General features: G+C 46.3%; 1 protein-coding gene across 2 annotated transcripts in view; it reads left to right on the top strand.

The window, feature by feature from the left end:
* The window catches only part of AATF (apoptosis antagonizing transcription factor), a 100,692-nt gene extending 79,048 nt beyond the window's left edge, over positions 1-21,644 (top strand). For both annotated transcript variants that reach the window (XR_010659633.1, XM_065909140.1), the window contains one exon: positions 21,352-21,644. Coding sequence is in view for 1 of the 2 variants with exons in the window: in XM_065909140.1 (XP_065765212.1) it covers positions 21,352-21,415 (64 nt within the window). In the remaining variant the exon portion in view is untranslated. The remainder of the gene's footprint in view (positions 1-21,351) is intronic.
* Positions 21,645-24,490: the final 2,846 nt, after the last annotated feature.

Raw genomic sequence — 24,490 nt, 5'->3', positions numbered from 1 at the left:
AAATTATAAAAGAAAAATTGCAAAAAAAATTATAAAAGAAAAATTGCCAAAAAAAATAGATTGTCAATCTTATTAATCAAAGAAATGCAAATTAAAATAATGACATTTCATTTTTTCTTATTAAATTGGAAAGCATTAGAAGATTGATAATCTCCCATGTTGATGTGGAAGCAGACACTTTCATATACTGTTGTTAAGCATGATTGGCAAAATCACTCTGGAGGGGTATTTGGCAACACTTTAAAAAATTTTAAATGTAAATATATCTGTTGACCCAGAAAAATCCACTTATAGCAATTAACCTAAGAAAATAACAAGTTGGCATATATTTTTGTATAGAGTCTTTACTGCAACATTGTTTAAATGGAGAAAAAAATTTAAAAATGCAAATGACCATCAATAGGGAGCTAGTTAAAATGAATCACAGAAAAGAATTCATTGAAGTTATAAGCAACTATTAACATAATGTTTAGTGTAATAAGTAGACTACAAAATACTGTGCTATAATCCTACTTTTGAGTAAATAGACATGTGTGATCAAAAAAGAGTGATGCCTTTAAAAATATGCTATTATGGAAATGTCTCCAGATTATTTTGTTAACTAGAAAAAAAAGGTTTTTGTAATTTCCATTTATGTTTTAAAAGTAAAAATTAAGCAGCTATATACGTACAAATATGTGAATATATATGTTACAGAACTTAAATTGATAATATTTAAAATACCTATGGGGAAAGACCTCAGATGAGGAATGGGCAAAGGGAGATGTTCAGTGTTTTATTTTTCATGCTTCTGTTTTGCTTTAATTTCCTGCCGTGAGAATGAGACTCAGTAGTTGTGGCCCCCAGGCTCTAGAGCATGGGCTCAGTAGTTGTGGCACATGGACTTAGTTGCTCCGTTGTGTTTGGGATCTTCCTGGACCAGGGATCAAACCCTTGTCATCTGCACTGGTATGCGGATTCTTGACCACTGTGCTACCAGGGAAGCCCATAACAAGTTTTCCAGCCGTTTTGATAGAGGCCACTCTACCTGTGGTTCCTACCACACCCAGATCTGGAGAGAGAAGCCCTTCTCTTCTTTAGTTTTTTCTTGGTCCAGTTTATCGCCTCACACATTTTCCTGAGTTAGATTAATACCCAGTATTAATAAAGAGAGGAGAAGGAGAGAGTCCAGGTGCTGTTACTTGGCCTTGAATCCTCCATGTCATTTGTCCACTCTGAGCTCAAAAAATCTGCCCTTGGTGGAACTGAACTGAATTGAGCCCGGAGCATAGCTCTCATTAAGAGAGAGAGTGCAGAGAGCTTTAACACAGAGTATTAGAATATTCTTAGTGAAGGAAAATTACTATCTGTAAAAGGACCTTTACAAAGGTAGTGAGCGGCATCTTCATTTTATTTCACCTGTGGTGCAGTCTATGTAGTGTTATCTGTTTAGGTAATTTCTGCTGATACATATTCTTTTCTCATGCTAGGTGATTTACTCTTCAAGCAGTCTACTTTAAAAAAAAACAAACAAAAACACCTCTTTTAAGGTGTGGAGCAGCCCAGTTTGCTCCTGTATTACCAGATTTCCATTTGGGGGCATCATCTAGGTAAACCTTGCATACTGATTCAAATGACTTTGCACGCCCTCAGGTTTCCCTTATTAGTGAAAGTCTCAGGTAACCACTGACACTTCATACTGCCGCATTAGGAGGGAAGCAGGAGGTTTCTATTGCAGGCCTGATGAACACCCCTGGTACTGAGAGGAAAGAAGAGAAACTCCACTTTGCCCCTGTGTCTTGCGTCTGCATGCAAGCCAGGGGGTTACCATGAGTCTAAAAACGATCACTGGCGTTGCTACACCCTCGGGTGCTCTTGGCATGGGCTGCGCTGCTCCCGTGTGCCCCTCACACCCACCTTTGTGAGGAGGGCAAAGTAACATGCGGTGCTGAAGCGGCGGAGTTAATCCATGGGCTGAGGAAGACAAGGGCCTTGTCACCTTGCTGGCAGAGAAACCCTCTAAGTGTAGTGTCGCCACCCCGGGACCAGGCCAGTATGTTACTTGCATGATTTACAGGATTGCTGTTCACCTCACTGACTGTAGAAGTTATTCCACGCTTACCAAGCTTATCAAAGATATTTTAGAACCAGCTTACACTACATGGTGGCAAGCCCTGGAGTGCTGTTAGACCAGAAGGAGGGAGGGCAAAGCGAAAATTCAGGTGACCTTTTATTATGGTTCTAACGAAATGAAGAATTTGTCAGTTGTGGAAATAATCATCTGAGTTTTTGTCAGTATTTTTGAAAGACCCTCCAAGTCAGACTTTTTTCTTTAATACATTTTTTATTTATTTTGGCTTCAACGGGTGTTAGTTATGGCACGAAGGATCTGGAATCTTCCAGCTGAGGCATGCAAAGTCTTAGTTGTGGTGTGTGAGAACCAGTTTCCTGCCCACGGGTTGAACCCAGGCCCCCTCCATCAGGAGCGTGGAGTCTCAGCCCCTGGACCCGCAGGGAAACCCCCGAGGCAGACTTTTATTTATTTATTTTTGGCTGTGCTGGGTCTTCCCTTGCTGCTCAGGCTTCTTTTTCCCTCTAGTAGTGGAGAGCGGGGCTACTCTGTAATTGTGGTGCACGGGCTTTGGGGCTCACAGGTTTCAGCAGTTGCAGCACAGGGCTTCGGTAGTTGCGGCTCCTGGGCTCTACAGCGCAGGCTCAGTAGTTGGGGCCCACAGGCTTAGTTGCTCCATGGCATGTGGGATCTTCCTGGACCAGGGATTGAACCCATGTCTCCTGCATTGGCAGGCAGATTCTTTACCACTGAGCCACCAGGGAAGTCCCCCGAGGCAGACTTTTAAAGAAGTTTGTTCTTCATTTGCCATGTTGATGAAGGTCAGATGGTAAAATGCTGGTGTGACAAGTAGGAGAAGTAAATTCTGAGTCAGACTCTGAGACAGGTCATGATGTGTTCCTCCGAGCTGGCCACGGCCCCAGCTCTGGGAAGGGGGCTCATGGGAACTGCTCGCTCTGTCACTGGGGGTTTTCTTGTCAGCACAGAACCAGGCCAAGCAGCAGCAGTCAGCTTGGTATACCCCTAAGAAAACTGGTGTTTTCCTTGCATTTAACTGCAGTTTCAGAGAGCAGTTACTAGCTAAATCCAGTTTTGGTACTGTCCATGAAAAGGGTTAGGTTCTTGTATTTTCCTAAGAAGCTTTTTTTCTTGTTACAAAAATGATAGCAATCTCAACATTTTGTAGGTACTCCATCCCTTTGCAAAGAACTTAAATTCTCAATAGGAACAGCAAGAACTTTCATTTTGGCCCCCTTTCTCTCCTTCCCAGTCAAAAACCACTTTTCCCCACTCCTTCTAGAAAGCTCCTGGCTTTAGAAAGAACAAGGAGAGAATCCTTTAATGATAACCACTAAGCACCAAATACATTATTGTTTTACATCTGAAGTTTTAGAAACGTACAAATGTGATCCAGCCTTGTAAAGTGCTTTGTCAACATCACTGCCACGTTGTTCTTGAGGTGCCTCCGTATAATAGAATTTGCGCAGGCAATTTATCTTCTTGCGCCATTTTTGTGTGTGGCTCTGCACCCTGAGTATGGGCATATTGTATCCATGGCATTCTTGTCTCCCTAATTGGTAACCCAGAAGTTACTTAGACCGTTTTTGATTCCCCATTACCTACTTTACCCCCCCATACACACTTTTTATTAGACATAATGCACTGAATAATGGTGAAATATTTCGATGAAGTTAGCTCAGCGTTTGAGAGCACATTGTCCAATATCCCCAGAAATACCCTCCGCAGAGCACTTTTCGTTGCTGAAAATCTTGCCAGCAAAAATGGTTAAGATACAGATGTTTTCTCTGAGGCTTCTTATCTCCTAAAAAGACACAGGTTGTTCTGACAGGTGAAACAAGCCCGCACAAATATGCAACACTGATCTAATCAGCAGGAACGCTTGCACGGGCCCTGCCTCTCCCCAGCGTCATTAAAAGCTCCCATTACTCTTTTATTAGAGGCTCCCTCTCTTCCTTATCAGATTACAGAATGAACATAACTCATGGCAGTGATTTGATCTCTTGTTAAAGAGGATTACAGCTTTGCATTAACTCGGATTGACACAGTTTATAATTCACTTGTTGATACTCGGGTGGGCGGCATCCCATGTTTGACACCCCCCAGCAGGGCCAAGGGGCAAGGACTCTCATATATCATCATTAAAGACAGCATCCAGCCTGGAGCGAGGGGGCCTGAAGCCTTACTTCTCGAGAAAGGACAGAAGGGACATTCTCAAGTTCAAACCTGACACTTGGGCCAGAGTTTTAAAAACGACTGAAAAGAAGGCAGTGCTCTTGTTTCCTCTGTATCTCCTGAATCGCTGGTGTTCAGTCTATACACAGTTCTAGAGAATTTGCATTCTCAAATGGAAGCCCTGGTTGCAAGCAGATTCTAGAGAGAGAGAGAGAGAGAGAAAAGCACATTTTCTAGAAGGAGATTGTATATGCTGAACAGATTAAATCTTTCCTCAAAACAGGATTTCTTGACTATAGTTCTCATTTCTGCAGGCAAATTCCCACCATTTCTTTAAAAGACTGTGAATCTTATTGTTTTTTCCCAAAGAGATATTTCATGTGCATTAAAGTGAGTGTAGATGTTTCTCTTAAGGAACTATTATTTTTAAGTTTTTGTATTCTATTATTTTCGTCTTGTAAAAACGTGATATCGTATAGATGCTGTGTTAGTCACAATGAAGTAACATGCAGGTAGGCAGGCAGCAGCTCATGTTTTTCGCCTGAATTTAGGTGAGCTGTCCCTGCACACTGAGAATGCGTTTCCCACAGAGCCACTGAGCCTCCTGAGCAGCTTTGGTGGCCACGATGCGCATCTTAAGTGTGTTCATCCTTTGCTCTGATTTATCCACCCTAAGTCTGCCACCCTGTTTCTGATTGGCAGTGAGATGACATAGAATGATAACTTCATATTCCACCTATTATTACTATTTTTTTTGGTCAAGCGTCGCCGCTTGCAGGATCTTAGTTCCCTGACCAGGGGTTGAACCTGGGCCCTGGCAGTGGAAGCCCAGATTCCTAACCACCAGGCCTCCAGGCAGCTCCCTCATATTCCACTTATTGAATGTTTACTGTATCTCTGACGCTGTACTAAGCTCTTTACATATATTTTCATCCAGTCCTTATAAAAAACCACTGAAGTGGTTGACATTATCTACATTCTGTGATAAGAATACTGAGGCATAGAGCAATCAAGTAATTTGCCCAAGATAGCCAGGTTCTGAGCAGAGCTGGTTTCTGCATCTGGGAGTGTGGCTCCTGACCCCTGCCCCTGTTCCCGAGACATCAAAAAGCTTTTAGAAATATGTGAGAGCGATGTGCTGAAGGGCAGCTTGCTCCTCGCCCCCAAGCCCACCACCAGCACACATACGCAGAGCCTTTCTCTCCATTAAAAACTGGTTCAGAGTAAAACGACTTTTTCTTTCTGCTATAGTAAAGATGCTTTCTTTTTTTTTTAATTTTTATTTATTTATTTATGGCACGCTGGGCCTTCCTTGCTGTGTGTGGGCTTCCTCTCTCTGCGGTGCCCGGGCTTCTCATGTGGTAGCTTCTCTAGTTGTAGAAGCTGTAACTGTGTATACAGCACAGGCTGTAGGCCCGTGGGCTTCAGTAGCTCTGAAGCATATGCTTCAGAGTGCCTGACCAGGGATTGAATTCACGTCCCCTGCATTGGCAGGCGAATTCCTAACCTCTAGACCACCAGGGAAATCCCTAAAGATGCTTTCTGTATGGGAAGACTTTGCCTGTCAAGCCATTCAAATTTTAGTGTAGATCACTGAATTTCCAGGCCTGTTCTTATGGTCACCCCGTTCTTTAATTACAAAGACCCTAAGCCTCATAATTGGCTTTGAAACCTGGTCCAGTGTATTCATTCAGTCCTTTTGCTCTGACAGTTCTCTTTCTTCTGGTTTCAGGTGCCTGTCACCTACTTTCCTTAGAGACTGTATTTTTCCCCTGTATTAAAAACAAGACATGCTTATGGAAGAAAATTTGGAAAATATAGAAAGGACAAAGGAAAATTCTTGTTATCTGCCACTGGGAAAATAATATTATTAATATATTAGTTAATACATACATTAGTATAGTAATAATATATTATTAATACTTATTATCTTGCAGAACTTTTTGTGTATATATTTTATAAAGATCTATTTGTATGTTTGAATCCTTTTTATTTTTTTTTTTCATTTATTTTTATTAGTTGGAGGCTAATTACTTTGCAATATTGTAGTGGTTTTTGCCATACATTGACATGAATCAGCCATGGATTTACATGTGTTCCCCACCCCGATCCCCCCTCCCACCTCCCTCCCCATCCCATCCCTCTGGGTCTTCCCAGTGCACCAGCCCTGAGCACTTGTCTCATGCATCCTACCTGGGCTGGTGGTCTGTTTCACCCTTGATAGTATACTTGTTTCAATACTATTCTCTCAGAACATCCCACCCTCGCCTTCTCCCACAGAGTCCCAAAGTCTGTTCTGTACATCTGTGTCTCTTTTTCTGTTTTGCATATAGGGTTATCGTTACCATCTTTTTAAATTCCATATATATGCGTTAGTACACGGTATTGGTCTTTACCTTTCTGGCTTACTTCACTCTGCATAATGGGCTCCAGTTTCATCCATCTCATTAGAACTGTGAATCCCTTCTTTTTAAAAAATTTTATTTATCTGGCTATGCCAGGTCTTAGTTGCAGCATGTGGGATCTAGTTCCCTGACCAGGGGTTGAACCCAGGTCTCCTGCATTGGGAGAGTGGAGCCTTACCCACTGGACCACCAGGGAAGTCCCTGAATCCCTTTTCCCAGTTAACTGTTATAAGCATTTTAATGGCTTATGTTTTTTAAAGGCATCTTAAATAACCTTATAATATTTTTATTATGGAGTATTTATTCTTGGACATTTAGGTTATTTCTGATTGTTTTTATTTCTCTTTAGGGTAATGCTGCAGTGAGCATATTCATATAGAAACCCATGTTCTAAGGTTTGCTTGTATCTTTAGAATAGCTTCTGAAGAGTAGCAGGGTAATTTCTGGACCAAAGGCATAAACGTTTAAAAAATTTTTAATTGAAGGATAGTTTATTTTCAGTTTTCTGGTGTATAGTAAAATGATTCATCCATATTTTCTAATGGGTTGTACTAATTTCTATCCCCAGTACCCCCCTCCTGAGGTTCATGTCATTTACAACTTTGCCAATATGAGAGTTCATTGCAGTGACACTTTACTGAGGCCCTACATGGCACTAGGCACTGGGCTAAGTATCTAATGTTTATTTTCTCATTTAATAATAACCTTGAAGAGTATGTATGTTTATTAATCATTTATATTTCTGTTTTTAATCCTTTGTCCATTTTTTCCCTTTGGGTTTAATTTTTCTCTGCAGTTTGTATGAATTCTGTATGTGATGATTATATACCATATTTCCTATTTTTGTAGATTTCTCCCTTTTTGCTTACCTGTTGGTATTAATGACTTTTATTGGTAGTATATAAATTTTACTTTTTATGTGATCCAACACGTAAGTTCTTTGTGGTGTTTTTCAGTGCTTTTATGCCTTGGCATGGGCTCCTCAGGTGGCTCAGTGGTAAAGAACCTGCCTGCCAATGCAGGAGACATGGGTTTGATCCCTGGGTCAGGAAGTCCCCTGGAGAAGGGAATAGCAACCCACTCACAGGACTCTTGCCTTTAAAATCCCATGGACCGAGGAGCCTGGTAGGCTACAGCCCATGGAGTCATAAGGAGTCGGACACGACTGAGCCACTTCACTTCACTTCACTTCCAGTATTCTTGCCTGGGAAATCCCTTGGACAAGAGTAGCCCGCTGGGCTACAGCCCATAGGGTCACAAAGAGTCCAACACGACTAAAGCGACTAAGTTCACACATACTTGCTTAGGCCTTCCTCTAGGACCGGTTGTTAGCTATTTGTCTGATTTCTTTTCTTATTTTTCATCTGCTTGGACGTTATTGTCATATATTGTCCAGTGGTCTCTACACTCCACTCCTGCTGCTGCTCTCTGAGCCCAGAATTTTTTTTTTTCCTACTTCCTGGTGTTTCACTTTCACTATGACACCAACAGCCTCTTAACCACAGTCTGGTCTAATTATTTCTGTGTGTCTTTGCCAGATTACACCTTCCTGAAATGTCACTTAGAACATACCATTCCTGGTAGCCTACCAAATAAAATCTGAACCTGCCACCAAGGCCTGCGGTGACTTTGCCCTGTTGCCTTTCTCTGCTTGTCGCCTGGTTCGGTGTGCACCCTCGTGCTGTCCTGCTGGCCCCCGAGGTCCCAGGACCCCCTCCCTCCTCGGAGTACCTCCTCACCCCACCTCACGTCCCCTGTCCCACCTGTCCTGTCCTACTGCAGGGTCCATGGTCCTTGGTCCACACCGGCCTTTCCAGAGGGACTTTGCGGATTCTCCACCACCCGCTGAGTGGGGGCTCTTTCGTCCTCAAACCCCTAGTTTATTTGTTTCTCTCTAGTAGTACTTAATATACTTCACAAAAGCATTTATTAGGGTTTTTTTTTTCTTGCTAAGAATGCTTAATTTATAAGTCAAAATTGTATGCATAAGTTTACTATCATCCCATGTTTGGTATTATCAAGGTTTTATGCTCATACATTTGGATTAATATGTTTTGATTCCAATTGAATGCTGCCTTACTTACTGTAAGGGCTTCCCTGATAGCTCAGTTGGTAAAGAATCCACCTGCAATGTAGGAGACCCCGGTTCAATTCCTGGGTCATGAAGATCCACTGGAGAAAGGATAGGCTACCCACTCCAGTATTCTTGGGCTTCCCTTGTCGCTCAGCTGGTAAAGAATCCGCCTACAATGCAGGAGACCTGGGTTCAACCCCTGGGTTGGGGAAATCCCTTGGAGAAGGGAAAGGCTACCCACTCCAGTATTCTGGCCTGGAGAAGTCCATGGGGTCGCAAAGAATCAGACACCACTGAGCGACTTTCACTTTTCACTTAGTTACTGTATAGCATTTCTGTAGCCCAAGTTTTATCTGTAAAACAAGCCAGGTCTTTTCCCAGTTGATGTCAGCCTTCCTTAGGCTAGAGAGCTGACTCCAGATCCTTGACCACCTGTTCTGCCCCAGCTCACAGGCAGGATCACAATGTGACCTTGAAGAAATCTTCTCTTTGGACTTGTGTTGTTGTTCAGTCGTGTTCGACTCTTTGCGACCTCATGGACTGCAGCACACCCAGGCTTCCCTGCCCTTCACCGTCTCCTGGAGCTTTGTAAAGTGAAAATAGTCCTTCTTGCACATCAGATTCTTTTTTAAAAAACATTTATGTATTTTTTTTATTTTATCGTTTATTTTTAGCTATGCTGGATATTTGTTCCTACACTCGGACTTTCTTTAGTTGTGATGGGCAGGCTTCTTGTTGCAGTGGCTTCTCTTGTGGAGCTCGGGCTCTAAAGTGTGAGGTCTGTGATTGCGGCACATGGGCTTAGTTGCTCCACAGCATGTGAAATCTTCCTGGACCCTGGATCGAACCCCTGTCCCCTGCATTGGCAAGCAGGTTCTTAACTACTAGACCACTAGGGAAGTGCTCATTAGAGAATGAAGTGTTCTTTGTAATTTTTTGTTTCTGAAAGGACTGTTTTGATGATACCTATACAAATAGTTAAACAAAATTTATGTTTTCACACATGTACATACTATGTCATTGTCCCTTTGCCTGCAAGGCAGACATACCCATTTTTGTGTACACCTGAGAAAAATTGGCTATAGGCCTCCTGTCTGAAATGCCTTGAAAGGCCTTCAGCTTATGAGTCTATTGCTTGTAAGTAATTTGCTGGTAAGATTATTTTTGCAAACAGTCCTGTAAGATAGATGAACAAACTTTTTTGCCTCTTTTACTGAGATTGCTCCATATTATCTAACTCTTAACTCTAATATAAAGATCTTCATTGACCCCCATAAATCCATCATAGGTAAGTTGAAAATACAGTTAAGACGCCTAACTTGCTGACATCACGGCTGACCCTTGCCCACCTTAGAGATGCCCAGGACACTTCAGTAGCCTACAGTTAGGCAGAGTCATCCAACGCAAAGGCCTGTTTCATAATAAAGTGACGTGTCGATCATATCACTAATCGAATACTGTACTGCAGGTGGACGGCAGAAGGGCTGTCTGGGCACAGAATGCTGTGTGTCGCTTGTCCGCTGTCACCATCACAAGGGGGTCCCCCACTTTGCCAGCCCAGGAAGAGAGAGGTCACAGTTCAAAATTCGAAGTACAGCTTCTACTAAACGCACGTTGCATTCACACTGTTGTCAAGTTGAAAGATCTTTGAGTCGAGCATCTTTTTCTCTTTAATGACTGTGCGGGCTCCTCACGGTGGCTCCTCTTGCCGCGGAGCGTGGGCTCCGGATGAGCAGGCTGCGTGTGCAGCATGTAGGCTGGGTAGCTGCAGCTCCCGGGCCCTGGAGCACAGGCTCAGCAGTTGTGGCACACGGGTGGAGCTGCTCCAGAGCCTGGTCTCCCCAGGCCAGGGGTTGAACCCCCGTGTCCCCTGCACTGGTAGGTGGCCTCTCCACCACGGAGCCTCCAGGGAAGCCCCGGTCAAGCGTCGGGGACCGTCCTCACTTCGCTCTGTTCCCCCAGCACCCCGTGCCCGGCCAGTTCACCAGCAGCGCGGGCCCTGATCCTCTGCGGGCTTTGTCTCCACACAAGAACGTTGCGCTGCCCAAGGGCCAGCTCCATGCTTTGTTCTTTGCTCTTGGCCAAGCTGGAAAAACCCAGAAATACAGAGTCCAGCCCTGGGACTTCATTCTTTACCTTGAGAGTTTTGGAGGTCGTTTTACTTAGGCTGAGCCTTGGGAAAAGGTCACAAGTCTACACCACAGATGTGTGCCTATGAAGGTCTTCTCCTGCCCATCTTGGCTGTGATAACCATACTGGGTGTGGTTTCTGGTGGCCCTTCTACAAATTACTAGTTACCTTGGAAACACAGAATGTGTGGACAGGGTCCTGGGTTGAACAATTCTCATTGTAGGTCAGGTTTTTTTTTTTTTTTTTGACTACTCTCAGGATTTTGTTTGATTTAAGAAGAAAACAGCTCTGGAATGGCTCCTGTATGTGCGTTAACAAGGCGTAATTGTCCCCGGTTTCCTTTTGTTATTTTTAGTGTTGGTTTTAAGTGTCAAGCCAAAAAAAGGATATTTAGATAAAGGGCATCGCCTGAGTGTACTTTCAGTTCCAGGTGCTGGGGAGCAGGCATCTGTAATGGGAAGCTATTACTAACTACCCTGGAAATGAGGTCTTGAATGAGCCATAACCACACCTTGTGTTTTATCCATTGTCTCCCTCTGGGGAGCAGAGCACTTTATAAACATTAACTCTTTTACCCTCTGGGCACCTCCACTTAAAAGGTAAATAAGACTGAAGACTCTTTCCTCTCCAATACAGATGAGGAAACATCAGTCGGGAGAGGGAGATTACTGGCTGGAGGCAGGGGAGGCGTTTGCAGCCCAGGGTGTTGGGCATGTCGTCCCCCGCCCCCGCAGTGGACCCCAACACCATGGTGGCCTCTGACACCCAGGAGCTGCCCCGCAAGTTTCCCCTTCCTGCCTCTCGGAGGCTGGTGGGGGTTGGGCCCTTTGTCCTGTGTGGAATGTGAAATGCAGCGAAGAGGACCAATTGTTCCTCACTGCTTTGTGCTCCTTTATAAGAAAGAAGAAATCAATACACATTTTCTCCTGCACGCACTTGGCAGTGCTCAGCCTCCCTGTCCGCCTCTCCATCCTGCAGGGGAGGCACAGCCGTGCAATACAGAGGACTCCCCAGCTTCCAGGGGCAGAAACGCAAACTACTCATTTTGCACAGAGCAGTCAGGCTTTTAAAAATCAGCCCTGTAACCAGCTGAGGTCATCAGACTGCTGACTTCAGTGACTGGCTGGTGAACCCAGGCACTTGCGTGGGGAGGCGGCCCCAGGGCAGACACCTAGAAGCTCTGGACTCCTGGGCACTCCTCCTAGGGAAGGTTTCCCTGGCAGGTGGCTAGGAGAAACCTTTTTCCAAATTTCTCTCTTGATACACAGGAGAGAGGAGCAAGTTCTTTGAAGGAAGACATTAAAAACTAAACAAGATTGACAGATGGAGGGCATCAGTTTGCATTTTGTCATTTACTGTAAATTGTCCAAACAAGACCCTTCAAGTAGGGATCTTATAGAGCTGAGATAGGTATCTTGTAGATTTTATTTTTTAATCAGAAAATGTGGTGTTGATCCCTATAGCTTTGTAGCTCCCTGCCATTAAACAGCTAAGTGTGGGACATGACTAACAAAGGTAGTTTGTTTTTTAAAATTTTTTGAAGTATAGTTGATTTGCAGTGTTTCAGGTATACAGCAAAGTGATTCAGGTGTGTGTGTGTGTGTGTGAAAAGACACATTTATCTCTTTTTCATATTCATTTCCACCGTAGGTTATTGTAAGACACTGACTATAGTTCCCTGTGTACACAGTAGGTTCTTGCCGTTTGCCTGCTTTGTATATACTGGTGTGTATCTGTTAATCCCGGACTCCTAGCTTCTCCTCCCACCCCTTCCCCCTCTGGTAAGGATAAGTTTGTTATCTACGTTTGTGGGTCTATTTCTGTTTTGTAAATAGGCCCCCCTGTATCGTATGTTTAGATCCCACATGTAGATACTGTGTGCCATTTAACAAAGGTCGTTTAGGGGCAGAGCAGCCTCGTGGGGCCTGGTGAGGTCCGCAGTCAGGTCTCTGGGTGCAGTGCTCCCTTCACACCCAGGAGCTCGCTGGGGCTGCGAGTGCGGATGGTTTACCAGGGAAAGGGAGGGGGGGCAAGAACAGGACCCAGGGAAGGGCGGTGGGGGGAAGGGAAAAGGAGGGCAGAGCGGGAGCAGACATGGAGGGTTTCCCCCTGGGCGGGCGGGCGGCTCCTGCCCCCAGGACCCTGCGGGACCTTTGTGTCCTGCGGGCTGAGCTGAACCCGGGGCTCCGTGTCCCGAGCTGCTTTTATGTTCGGATAAAAAAAGTCGCTGCTTTTATGTTCGGATCAGGACTAGGTTTTTTTGGTCAAGTCAGTCCTTCAGATTAGCACCGGCAGTGATGGAATGCCTTGCTGCAACTCTGGGTTGACCACAGACATCTTCGCTTATTCCTATGTGTTTTGACCCCCTCGGAGTAGCTGTGAGAAGGATCTGAGAAAAGGATCACACACCGCCCCCCACCCAGGCCCTGGGTCCTCGGGCAGCGGTCTTGATAGGGATACAAATGTAACTCAGTGTCAGCCTCCCCTTCCTGCGGCTGGAGGAGGTGATTCACATCCAAGCAGTGAAGCATCCCGTGGCTTTTAACAGGCGCTGTCAGAGGGGCTGCTGTTTGAACGAGGAGCTTCATCTTCCTGAAGCCAGCAGTCACAACGCTGTAAACACAACACCGGCCAACTCTATTGCCAGGGTCGCGGGGGCCTGACGTTAATATTAAATATCTCCAGCAAGGCAGAGCGCTCCCCAGCCCAGACACAGAATCAAAGTAAATAAAAATAAAGAGAAAACCCCACTAAAAGCAGTGAGATGATTTGTCGTCCTTCCTCTGTGAGGCCATTTGTCTTCTCTCGCATCAAATCTGTTATAAAACAGTCAAACTGTGAAAGTGGAAATCATCCCAGGAATATGGAATATTAACGCACAGGAGAGGAGGCGACATCCCTTTTGTTGAGCGGTCCTTCCTCACCCTCCGGCCCCACCTCTTCTTCTTAGCAAGTCCCACCAAGGTAAATTATTTTTCTATAAAAGAATTTTAAAGGCTTGAAACTAGTGGTAGAATGATGGAGTTTGAAGTGTTTTGCTTCCTTGTTTAAGGGGAGTGAATTTGTAACTGACATGAGAACAAGGAGGGAACACGGGTGGGGAGAAAGCCCCGCAGACTCACCCCTCGCATCCTTTCACCCATCCTTCCTCCTTCAGTTCCTTTGTCTGGGACCTGAACCTGTGTCTTTGAACATTTATAAATCTCGAGTCTGATCTTTAGGAGACAGGCCAGAGGTCACATGTCACCATCTGTAATTTAAAGCTGTGGGGCTAAAAGCATTTGCAGAGGTTTGAAGGACCCAGTTCTGACCTGACCAAAGGAGCGAATTGGAACAGACCTTCCAGAGTCTCCTTCAAGCACTGGGGAGGATGGTGAGGAGAGCAGAGGTGATGGGTAATTTATGGCCAGTGTGCTGGAGCCGCGCTAGTTGCCTGGTCCAGAGAAGTGCGTCGTGTGCTGCCACCTTCCGGCAGATCTGGGCAGCTGCGGTGAGCTGTCCTGTAGCTTATGGAGCGTTCAGCCTGGTTCTGAAGGGAGGTTTGCCCTGTGTCCAGTTGTAGGTAATTGGTGAGAGGTAAGGGCATTCTCTGAATTACTGTTACTCTGTTCACTTGACCCTGTTAAGAAACAGCCCTCGGTAAGAGAAGGTTGCTTTTTCTGTCTTTTCACCTTTCTTGGCTTTTTCTGTGTATTGTTTTTTGGCATGCAGTTGTGCTGGCATTTCAGGGGAGAAGCCACTCTGTTGCTGGGGATGCTGGGAGGAGAGGGAGGGCGTTAAGTGCTGACCTTTTGGCTTTACCCAGGAACTCTGAGTTTTCTACTCTGATGATCTTTTTACATCACCCTGAGTGGTACTCCCTCCTTACAAGATGCACTTCTGTGCCTTCACTGGCATTGCCTTCCTCACTGTCCAGGCTTCCTGACAGACAAAGTCTCAGCTGGGGGCTCTGCCCCACCCCCGATCCACTGCTATGTGCGCACGGCCCCCCACCCCCGATCCACTGCTGTGTGCGCACGGCCCCCCACCCCCAATCCCACTGCCGTGTGTGCACACAGCCCCCGGGGCCCGGAGCAGCCACCTGCTGTCTGAATCCACACAGTTCCCCCTCTTAGGCCATAGAACCAGTTCTCAGACATCTTTCTCTCACCTGTAAAGTCTCTGATACAGAGTAGAATGGATTTGGGTGAGAGGAAGCAGGCGGAATGAAAGATGCAGGAAGGTGCCATCTTGTCTGTAGTGTCTAGGGAACAGACCCTAGCAGCTGCGTTAGGAGGACCCCTTGGTTTGAGGCCAAGTGATCATTGGCAAGACAGCTTTTTTCAGTTGGCATGTGGAATGCCCTGGGCCTGCCTGCAGGCAGAACAGAGACTGGAAGCTCCGTGAGGGCAGGAAAGGACGTGCTGAAGACAGAGGTGACGACAGAGCCCATCCTGCACACCTGGGCCTCCTGGACCATCCAGACCCGTGAGGTGGGCTCAGAGGGTGCAGACACTGACTCAGGCCCCTGGAGCGCTCAGAGGGGTCCTGCCAGGCTGGCAGGAGAAGCCCAGCCTTGTCGTAGCAGGATGGAGTGTTTGTTTCCATCTGGAAAAGACCAGACTTAGTTAGGAGAAGACAGCAGTAGTTGAAATGCTGCCCCAGGGAATAACTGTCCCTTCAGCTGTAGATGGTCGGACCATGGGTGGGAGTCCCACAGTGGCAGAGTGGGGCCCAGTCGGAGGAAGAGTGTTCCCACATCTTCAAATGGAGTGGGTTGTCCCAACAGAGTGACTCCACATGATCACCTTCCCAACCTAGCTTCTGCCATGTCATTCCTGTTTTGATAATCCTGCAAAAACCTAACAGATAGGCATTCACATGTATGTTGTGAATCTGTTAAACCTGTGTGTTACACTCTGAGGCCAAGGAACCATCCTCACCTGATACAGGTTTATAAGTTTCCACAGCACTAACAAGTAAAGTGTTTTTGAAACACAAACATAAACAAAATCCTGCATCAGTAACATCACCAATAATTATTAAAAGCGCATCTGCCATCAGCAACCATGGTGGTTAATGTGAGTTTCTGCTCCGGCCATGTCTGTCCTGACACAATGATTTGGGTTCAGTCAAGGTTCTGCTGGACTATTGCGATCAGAGCCTAGACTCACGTTCCCTTTGTGCACTTCATCATCCTTGGATTCGCAAGTGTGTGTCTAAGACATGAAGCCCCGCAGAAGCACGCGGCACAGGCCGTTCGGGTGTGCAGGGCCGAGGAGGGGATTACCAGGGAGGGTGGGCCCTCGTGGACGCATCTTGTATAGTTAGGGAGGAACCCCCCCGCCTCACCCCCAGTGAAGCAACTGATGAGCAGTCTCAAATTAATCAAGAACAAATTCTGCATAGAGTTTTAATCAGGAAGGCAGCGGTTGTCTCCACTGGCACCTTGGGAAGAATGGCTGGAGTCCCGGCATGTCGTACTTGCTCGGAGACCAGGAGGTACTTTTGGAGGTGGTGCGGGTTTCTTTAGGGTGCAGTGCCCTGGCTGCTTTCTCCTCTTCCTGCTTTTAAGGCCACAGGGCCAGGTGGGTGTAGCTTGGAGGTGTCCGGGCCGGAAGAGGAGAATCGGGTGTCTGGGGTGTGGCCGGTGCAAGCTCCTTTGGTCTCAGTGCTGCGAGCTCCTGGCATCATTGACCGCACCCCCGCCCAGATCTCTGTGGGCTCAGGTGCGCCTCTGTCCCGGGCTATGCCGCAGTCGGTGAGGAGTGCGTGCGACTGGGCTGCACCTAGACACACCGTTTCATTTAGGGCCCCTTTGAGCCTTGCCCGCCACTCAAGGGATAGCATCTCACAGCCAGCTTGACTGGGCACACTTGGGTCTCTTCACATCACATAATAAATAGGCTGAGTCCTAGTATCCACACATATACACACACACACATACATTCTGTCTTTATGGAAAATGGCTGCTAATCCATGATCTTTTTTTTCCAGAAACAGGTTTTATGATAATATAGTAAAAATATTAAATTAGAAAATGCCTCACTAAGGGTTATAAAACCTTACTACACTAGAGATAGGTAATTATCCCCTCTACAGCCTAAATGACAGTTTAAAAGAAATAAAAATGTTAGTGCTCATTACTTGCTTTTGTAGGTTGCAATAAAGGGTAAGTTAAATTTTAATTCAAGGAAGAGCCCCTGCTATCGACCTTCTACCTTAGGTCCAAGTCCTGTTAATTACTCTGTGGGTTATTCTCCTGCATGATACCCCCATTAATACATTTCCTACAGTGGACGTTCCCACTGGCCTTTGAGGCCGAGAGTGTGGGGGGCAGGGTAACAAAGGGGGGAAGGCATTTCAGCTCAGTGATTCAAATCTGGACTCTTAATGTGGTAGGGAGCAGGAATTATGTATTAAGGAAAAAAAAAAACTTCATTATGCATAGCCTTAAGGGGACCTCAAGTATTAAACTACATGCTTACCCTGGAGAATCGGATGGAGACAAGGTTAACCCGAAGGATTGATAGTTCAGCTTCTCTGCGTGGCTAAATCCTGGTTGGGAGAGATGCTGGGGCTGGGGTGGGGCAGGCTCTGCAGCAGAAGGCGGGCTGGCCCTCTGTCCCAGCGTGGCTTTTCCTTTCCCAGTTGTGTCTAGTTTTGTTTCCTGGCTCTGGGAGGGGACCCGCGTGTGCCCTGTTTCCTTCCGGGTCCTCTGCCCTCCCTGAGCCCTGGCCCTGGGCTGAGCACTCGCCTGGGTTGGGGGCACCGCTCAGAACCCACCCCACCCCCACCTCAGTCTTCCTCCTGTGCCACGCAGACATCTTCCCCTGGGAAAGGAGACACAGGGAGTTGGCAGGAATCAATTTCCAGCTCTTTCCTGCAGCAGTCCTGGCCAAGCGGAGTTGCAGGTTCCCCTCCTCCCTTGCCTTTCACAGTTGTCCTCACTGAACATGAAGCCCCTCCTTGCCCCGGAGTGGGGGAACCTCACAAAAGGAGCAGTCAACATATCAGGGCAGGGATTGCGACCCACCGGGACCCGGGACCAGGTAACAGAGCCCTGACGGGCAGGTGGCTCCAGGTCTTTATTCTCAGCAGGATTGCAGGAGCACCTAATTGAGTTGTCAGCTGATAGATCATTAAAACTGATTTTTCGTGGGAGAGCACTCTGAGATTAGGGGGAAACGGCGGTTAGTTCAGCAGGAATTAGAAGAACTGAGTGTCGTCGCTGTAACAAAACTTGCCCTTTCCCACATCTACTTGTTTTCATGGCACGTTTCTCATCAGTGATGGCTACAGAAGCTAAAAAGTAGGTAGAATCGCTGCTGAACCTTCTTTCATTCTAGCGATAAATAATATTCATTCCTGGAATGGGAATGGAGGGCGAAGCCTCATCCATATCATTAAGAGATAATTTCCAGTAACATTTTACACATATTAAAAATTTACCAAAATTATACCAAACTTTATTATATTGTTATCGTATATATCAGTTGTATCCTAATAATAATTACAGTGATAACACAGTCCAGAAGTATAATTTTTCAAAATTAACTTAGAGCTTTATGGTCCCAAGAAATTAAAATATTTTTGTTTCAACTTTTTAAACTTCAAAAAGTGCATCAATTTGCATCCTTATTTTTGTGGCTAAAAAGTATCATAGAGTAATCAATAGAAGACTTTCAAGCATAAATCAATTATATTAAGACAAAAACCTATAGGGAAAAATCAAATGGAAATCCAAGTTTAAGAAAAAAAGGATGCTGTAAAATTTCCAAGTTAACGAGTTTGTTTACGTGTTGTTTAAGTGAGCGGTGATGGATATCAGATCAGTATGGCACATAGGTTCCATGGGGTGTATTACAAACGGGATGCAAGAGTTTTATTTTAAAAGTTAGTATGCACAATTTTCTGATAATTATATCCTTTGTGCCTATTACATTTATCGAGAAAAATTTTATATGTCAATTTAAAAATGTGCGCAGGGGCTGCGGGATTTTGGAGAGTTGTGTTAGGGGCCGTGCAGAGAGGCTGAGGACCAGCCCACAGACCTCACCTTCATGGCCGTGTTTTTCCCACCTCCGCCCCAGGCAGGGCCTCTGCAGGGAAGAAGGGCCGGGAGCTGAGCTGAGCCACTGGACTTTGGGGGTCTTCATCCTGGTCATGCTCTTGGACCCCAGGAGGGTCAGCTTTGTCCATCTCTAGAGCCTTTAGAGTCGGGGCTGAGGGTCGTGGACAATGGGTAGGAGATGGGAACAGAAAAGTCGCTGAGAAGTCTGTCGCCACCTTCTTGGTGAGAGATGGTAGGCTCTGAAATGAAGGTGCCTGGAGCAGCAGGGACGTCTGAGATACTTTGAGGGTGAAAACAGTCCCTGATTGGTGGTTGTGGGTGAAGGAGGACTTGGAATTGAAATTGCTTGGGGATTCTCAGGTGGGAATAATCCCTGATTTGTATTTTTTCTCTCTTTGCTATAAAAAATATTTTATGAATCCAGACCACTCTGCTGTCCAGGTTGCTTTGCCATGAACAGCTGCATATGTTTGTCTGCCTTGCCCACCTGAGTGTGAAATGATGTTCTATCAAAACACGGGTTTCAGCATCTCTCTTTCCGCTTCTGACACGTGAACCCTGCTGCGGGCAGTGACTGCCGCGTAGCCCCAGTAGTTCACTGATGTTGCGGTGTGGAAAGGAAGCATTTGCTCAGTGGTAATGATGGGTCTGGTGTGGGCAAGGCTGGAAGGAGTGATCATGAAGGGCTCCGTGGCGATGTGCCTCCACAGCCTTAAAGCCACACCATCCTCATTGTCATGGCGACCCTCCCCTTAACACCGTTTAATTTCTTTGTGGAAATGGCCAGAGAGATTTGCACTTATTGGCAGGTAGGCAGGCCATTGCGTGAGCAAGTCATGCCTGGGCAGGGCAGGGCTGTCTTCTATGTGATGGAGCCGGTGATTTAGAAGCCACTGCCTCCAGAAGGAGGCTGCCTGCCTGTCATTTGCATGTGGTCCGAAGGCGCCTTTCCCCTTGAGCACACGTGCGGGGCTGAGCCGGGCAGATGTTTATCCCTCAGGAAGAAAAGAGACCCTGCGGCTCCGGGCGAACCGCAGCCTTTGTCGTTGGCCCAGGGATACCATGGGCAGCTAAGGGTACCGGCAGGTTCTTGCCATAACATTCCTATAATAATATGGGAGACCCACTGTTTTCTGGCCACACTTTCCCTGCCTGCCTCATGGTCCCCAGCATGACAAGGTTAGTTTACATTCACTGCTTCAGTGGTTCTTTCTTTAAGACTTTTCCCTGTTTTAAAAGTTTCAATATGCTGTTTCTGTTGCTGGGGTTGCTAATTAGAATACCTCTGTTGGGCTTCCCAAGTGGCTCTCATGGTAAAGAATCTGCCTGCAATGCAGGAGACTTGGATTCAGTCTGGGTCAGGAAGATCTCCTGGAGAAGGAGATGGCTACCCACTCCAGTATTCTTGCCCGGAGAATTCCATGGACAGAGGAGCTTGGTGGGCTGCAGTTCTCGGGGTCGCAAAGAGTCGGACATAACTGAGCGACTAACACTTCGCTGTTGGTACCCAGAGCTGTAGCTGGGTGAATTCAAACAGACTCGTAAGATTTTGTGTTGAAATGTGGCTGGACCAGGAATAGCTGTCTGAAGCATGGGGAGTTTTTTGCTCTTCATTTTGAAAATCAGATTTGCTCATGATGACTCTCAAGCAATGAGAGCACTTCGACCAGCCAGCCTGTCGAGGATGGCAGGTTTTGGCTTTTGACAACATAAACAGAGTGGGGATAGCTTTCTCCCTGGTCATTTACTCGCTGGTCTGTGACCTCTGCCCTGTGCCTGCCCTCCTTCCCTGAGGGTACAGGTTTGGTCCCCAAGTGCCAGGTCATTTATTCATTTTCAAGGACCCAAGACCCTGGCATGTTAGGGTTGTTTTTTGTTTTAACATCAAACCCAAATTTAGAAATAAATTAACCAATCAAATTACTTATTCGCCGGAGGACAGTGGAAGGGCGGGGTTCGAGAAGGGCCCCTGTGGCCGAGCAGCTGCATGTGTGCTGGTAATTGGAATCTTGTTGCTGGGTCATTTCCATTGTTTTTCAAGTACTGCCAAGTCCAGGAAAATGTATGAAAACTAAATTATATCCCCTACATCCCATGTCTGATTGAATCCTCCTCGTGTGGCAGTCTCATACATCCTATTAAAATATTCAATCTTGTTTTCTTACTTGAAGAGCCTGTCTGTAAAGGGCAAACTTATAGAAAACTGGTTCCCTGGAGACAGGGTATCCAGCCACGCCGGACTATTTACATATTCTGCTGTTTGGCCGCTTCCAGGTTCTTCCCCTCCTCTGTGTTTGTGAAGAAGAGCTGTGGGATGCATTTTTAATTACGCAGCTGTGTTTTCAATTGAAGACTCAGACTGGGGTGTTTCCCAGCTTCTGGGTTCTTTTCTAACCTTGAAAAGTTAAACCAATGCATTAACCAGTTTGTTTCATTTGTCTTCCAGGACAGAGCTGTATCGATCCCTTTTTGGCCAACTCAACCCCCGTGATGACGGTCATGGGGCCTGACGGCGCCCATCTTTCCAGCTCGAGGCCTGAGACGGGGCCACTGCACACCCTATCCTGGTGGAGGAAGCCATGGGCTGTGATCCTGGGAATGTGCGCAGTCCAGAACAGGGCCTGAGGCGGCCCAGGAAGCCTGTCCCCACTGTGCTTCCGGGAACAAAGGACGCGCCCCCCCACTCCCCACCCCACGGCCTTGAACCACCACAAATAAAGAGTATCTTTACTGTTGCAGCAGCCACACGTGATTCCTTCAGCAGCACCAAGTGAGTGATGTCAGCTCCCGCAGGGCGGCCGGCTCTTTGTTTCCTCAGCCCAGTGGCCTTCTCTCACAATATAAAACTTCACAGAAGGGGGACTTCCCCAGGGGTCCAGTGGTTAAGACTCCGCCTTCCGATGCAGGGGTTGTGGGTTCGATCCCTGGTGAGAGAACTTCAGTCCCACATGCCTCAGGGTACAGTCACACATTCTAAAAAATAAACGAACCCAGGATTTAAGAACAGAACTTCACAGAAGGAGTAACCACGGGGCAGACGCCGCTCTCAGGTGGGTGATGTTCAGCGGTCGACTGCAGCTCTGAGGGGCAGGCACACCCGCCCCCGAAACCTGTCAGCCGGGCCCCGTGGAGTGTTTGTCTGTCGTTCTCAACAGCAGTCTGACTTCTTCTTGTTTCCTCTTTTCACCCATGAAGGTTCTTCCTGAGTCTTTTCCGTTCTCACCATTCCTAAATCACTTTATTAAGATCAGCTCTGGTGTGAATCCAACAGGAGGAAGTGATTCACTTGTTTTTCATCCAAAGGTCAAAAGCTGAAAGTTAAATCCCCATAAGGGGGATTTATTGGCCTGCTGTGGTCAGTATGCAATGAGATGATCTTGCATATATAATGTGTATGTGCCCAGCGAAGCTGACCATCTCCCGGGTCCTGTGCCTGCATCTTTAGAGCTGTGGAATTAAAGGAATGTTGACTCCAGGCATCTGAGGGCAGTTGTGGTTCCTAACTAGTCATTGTTTTTACAGAGCCAGGTTTTGGTATTGTTTCAAAATGTCAAAACCAAGTGACAGAGTTTTGTGCCCAGGGATCCCACGTCATCCTTGACTAGGTGTCCAGGGACCCAGGACACAGCGCCTCAAGGCTGGGCTCCAAATGCAGTGAGTCCGGAATGCAGTCTGCACTAGTATTAGCATTAACGCGCGCATCTGCTGGACTTGGGGTGGGGCAGAGGCGGGGAGGAGGACGGTTTCTCTGTCTCTCAGTAACTGGACCTTGGTGCGTCCTGATCTATTTTCCTCCTCTTGGTAAGTTACCCCTTGGACTTGACTGTCAGAAAAATGTTTAATTGTCAGTGTGTCTCCAGTTACTTAGAAGATCAATCAACAAAAATAGAAGGTTTCCATCACTTTCACTCCCTTCAAAATGATCACTTTTAAAAGTAGAGATCATCCACCCCGTCCCTCTAACTTGAGGATCCCGGATAACGCATGTCAGAACAGCAGGTGAGTAATCTCCACTGGCCACCCAGCGCAGACCCACGCTTCCTAAAGAGAGAGACCCTTTGTCATAGTCACTGTCCAATGAAGAAAAAGGTTTAAACAGGTACTTCAAAATATTTGGAGTCCATCATGTTTAATTAGAATGAATTAAAAGCCAAAGAGATGAGAAAGAGTAGACAGAATTTTCAGTTAAGGGAGGCTTGCATTTTAAAATTCAGAAGACCACCCTCCTTCCAGCCAAGAATAAATTGGATACTATTTTAATTGACACGGATACTGCAATTCAGTAACTGTTACCAGAAAGATTAGTTGATTGATTTGCATTTTAATAAAACTAATACTTTACATTTTGGTGGCTAATGCTGATTTTGAAATGAGTCGAGAACCATTATCAAAGAGTTCCAATCCGGGGCCCTTTTTCAGTGTTGACTGAAGCATTTCTCCCTTTTGTGTGAAGTTTGCTTATTTCCTTTTCATCCGTTTTGACTCCTCCTTGCACGGCCCTTCTAAGCTACAGCCCCTGAAGACACCACCAGAGCCGCGAGGAAGCCGCAGCGCCCACCCCACCCAGGTTTGCGCATGGGGCCATAAGCAGGCCGTGGGTTTTTCCATTCAGGTTGGAGAAGATAAGGCTGCTCTCTTGTCTTAGGTTATTTCACGTCAAAAATTACAGAAACGTGGAAGGAACAAATGAAAATAAGATTTGCCTATAATCCCATACTTTGGTCACCTGATGCAAAAAGCCAACTCTTTGGAAAAGACCCTGATGCTGGGAGAGATTGAGGGCAAAATGAGAAGGGGGCGACAGAGGATGAGCTGGTTGGATGGCATCACCGACTCAATGGACATGGGTTTGAGCAAACTCCAGGAGATACTGAAGGACAGGGAAGCCTGGCATGCTACAGTCCAAGGGGTCGCAAGACATGACTTAGTGACTGAACAACAACAGAAATTATCCCTCCACTCAAAAAGATCCCCTTCTCGTTGTTAACCTGTGTCCCTTCATCACCCTCATCTGTATATAGATGCTGTGGTACCCAGTGGCCTCCGCTCGGGATGGGGGGGGGCTGCGTTCCAGGGAGCAATGCAGGTGGAAGACTAGTCTGTCCCTCTGGACTGTTTGAAATGTTCCCCTCTTAAAAACAGCAAAACCACAGTGCCTGCGTCCCCCTCCACCTAATATACTTACTCCACCCACTGAGAACCACCCATAGGCTGCTCTGCATTTTAATAGTAGTGGTACAAGAGAAGGTTGTTTCCACGTTTCTAAAGATCTCACTGAAGTATTTTAATTGCTAACTAATAATTCCATTAGTCTTTGCCTACTAAACCAAATCCCCCTCTTGTTGAACACTTAAACTGTTACAATTGTTTGCTATTATGAATACTGTTTCAGGAGACTATTCCTGCATAAAGCTTCTTTGTTGTCTTTTGAAATTACTGTTTTTCTTGGCATGGATCTTTGGGAGTAAAATGAACCAAGTGAATGAGTCCAAATACTTTGAAGGCTCTGACAGAGGCTTGTTCTAGGGCCCACCCGCTTCTCACCTGCTGTAGGCTGGGCCGTCTACAGTGAAGGGTGTTGAGAG

Source organism: Muntiacus reevesi, chromosome 18, assembly GCF_963930625.1.
Source record: "Muntiacus reevesi chromosome 18, mMunRee1.1, whole genome shotgun sequence".
NCBI lineage: Eukaryota > Metazoa > Chordata > Mammalia > Artiodactyla > Cervidae > Muntiacus > Muntiacus reevesi.
Note: the sequence above shows the minus strand (reverse complement) of the source record. Positions and strands in the feature narration are given on the sequence as shown.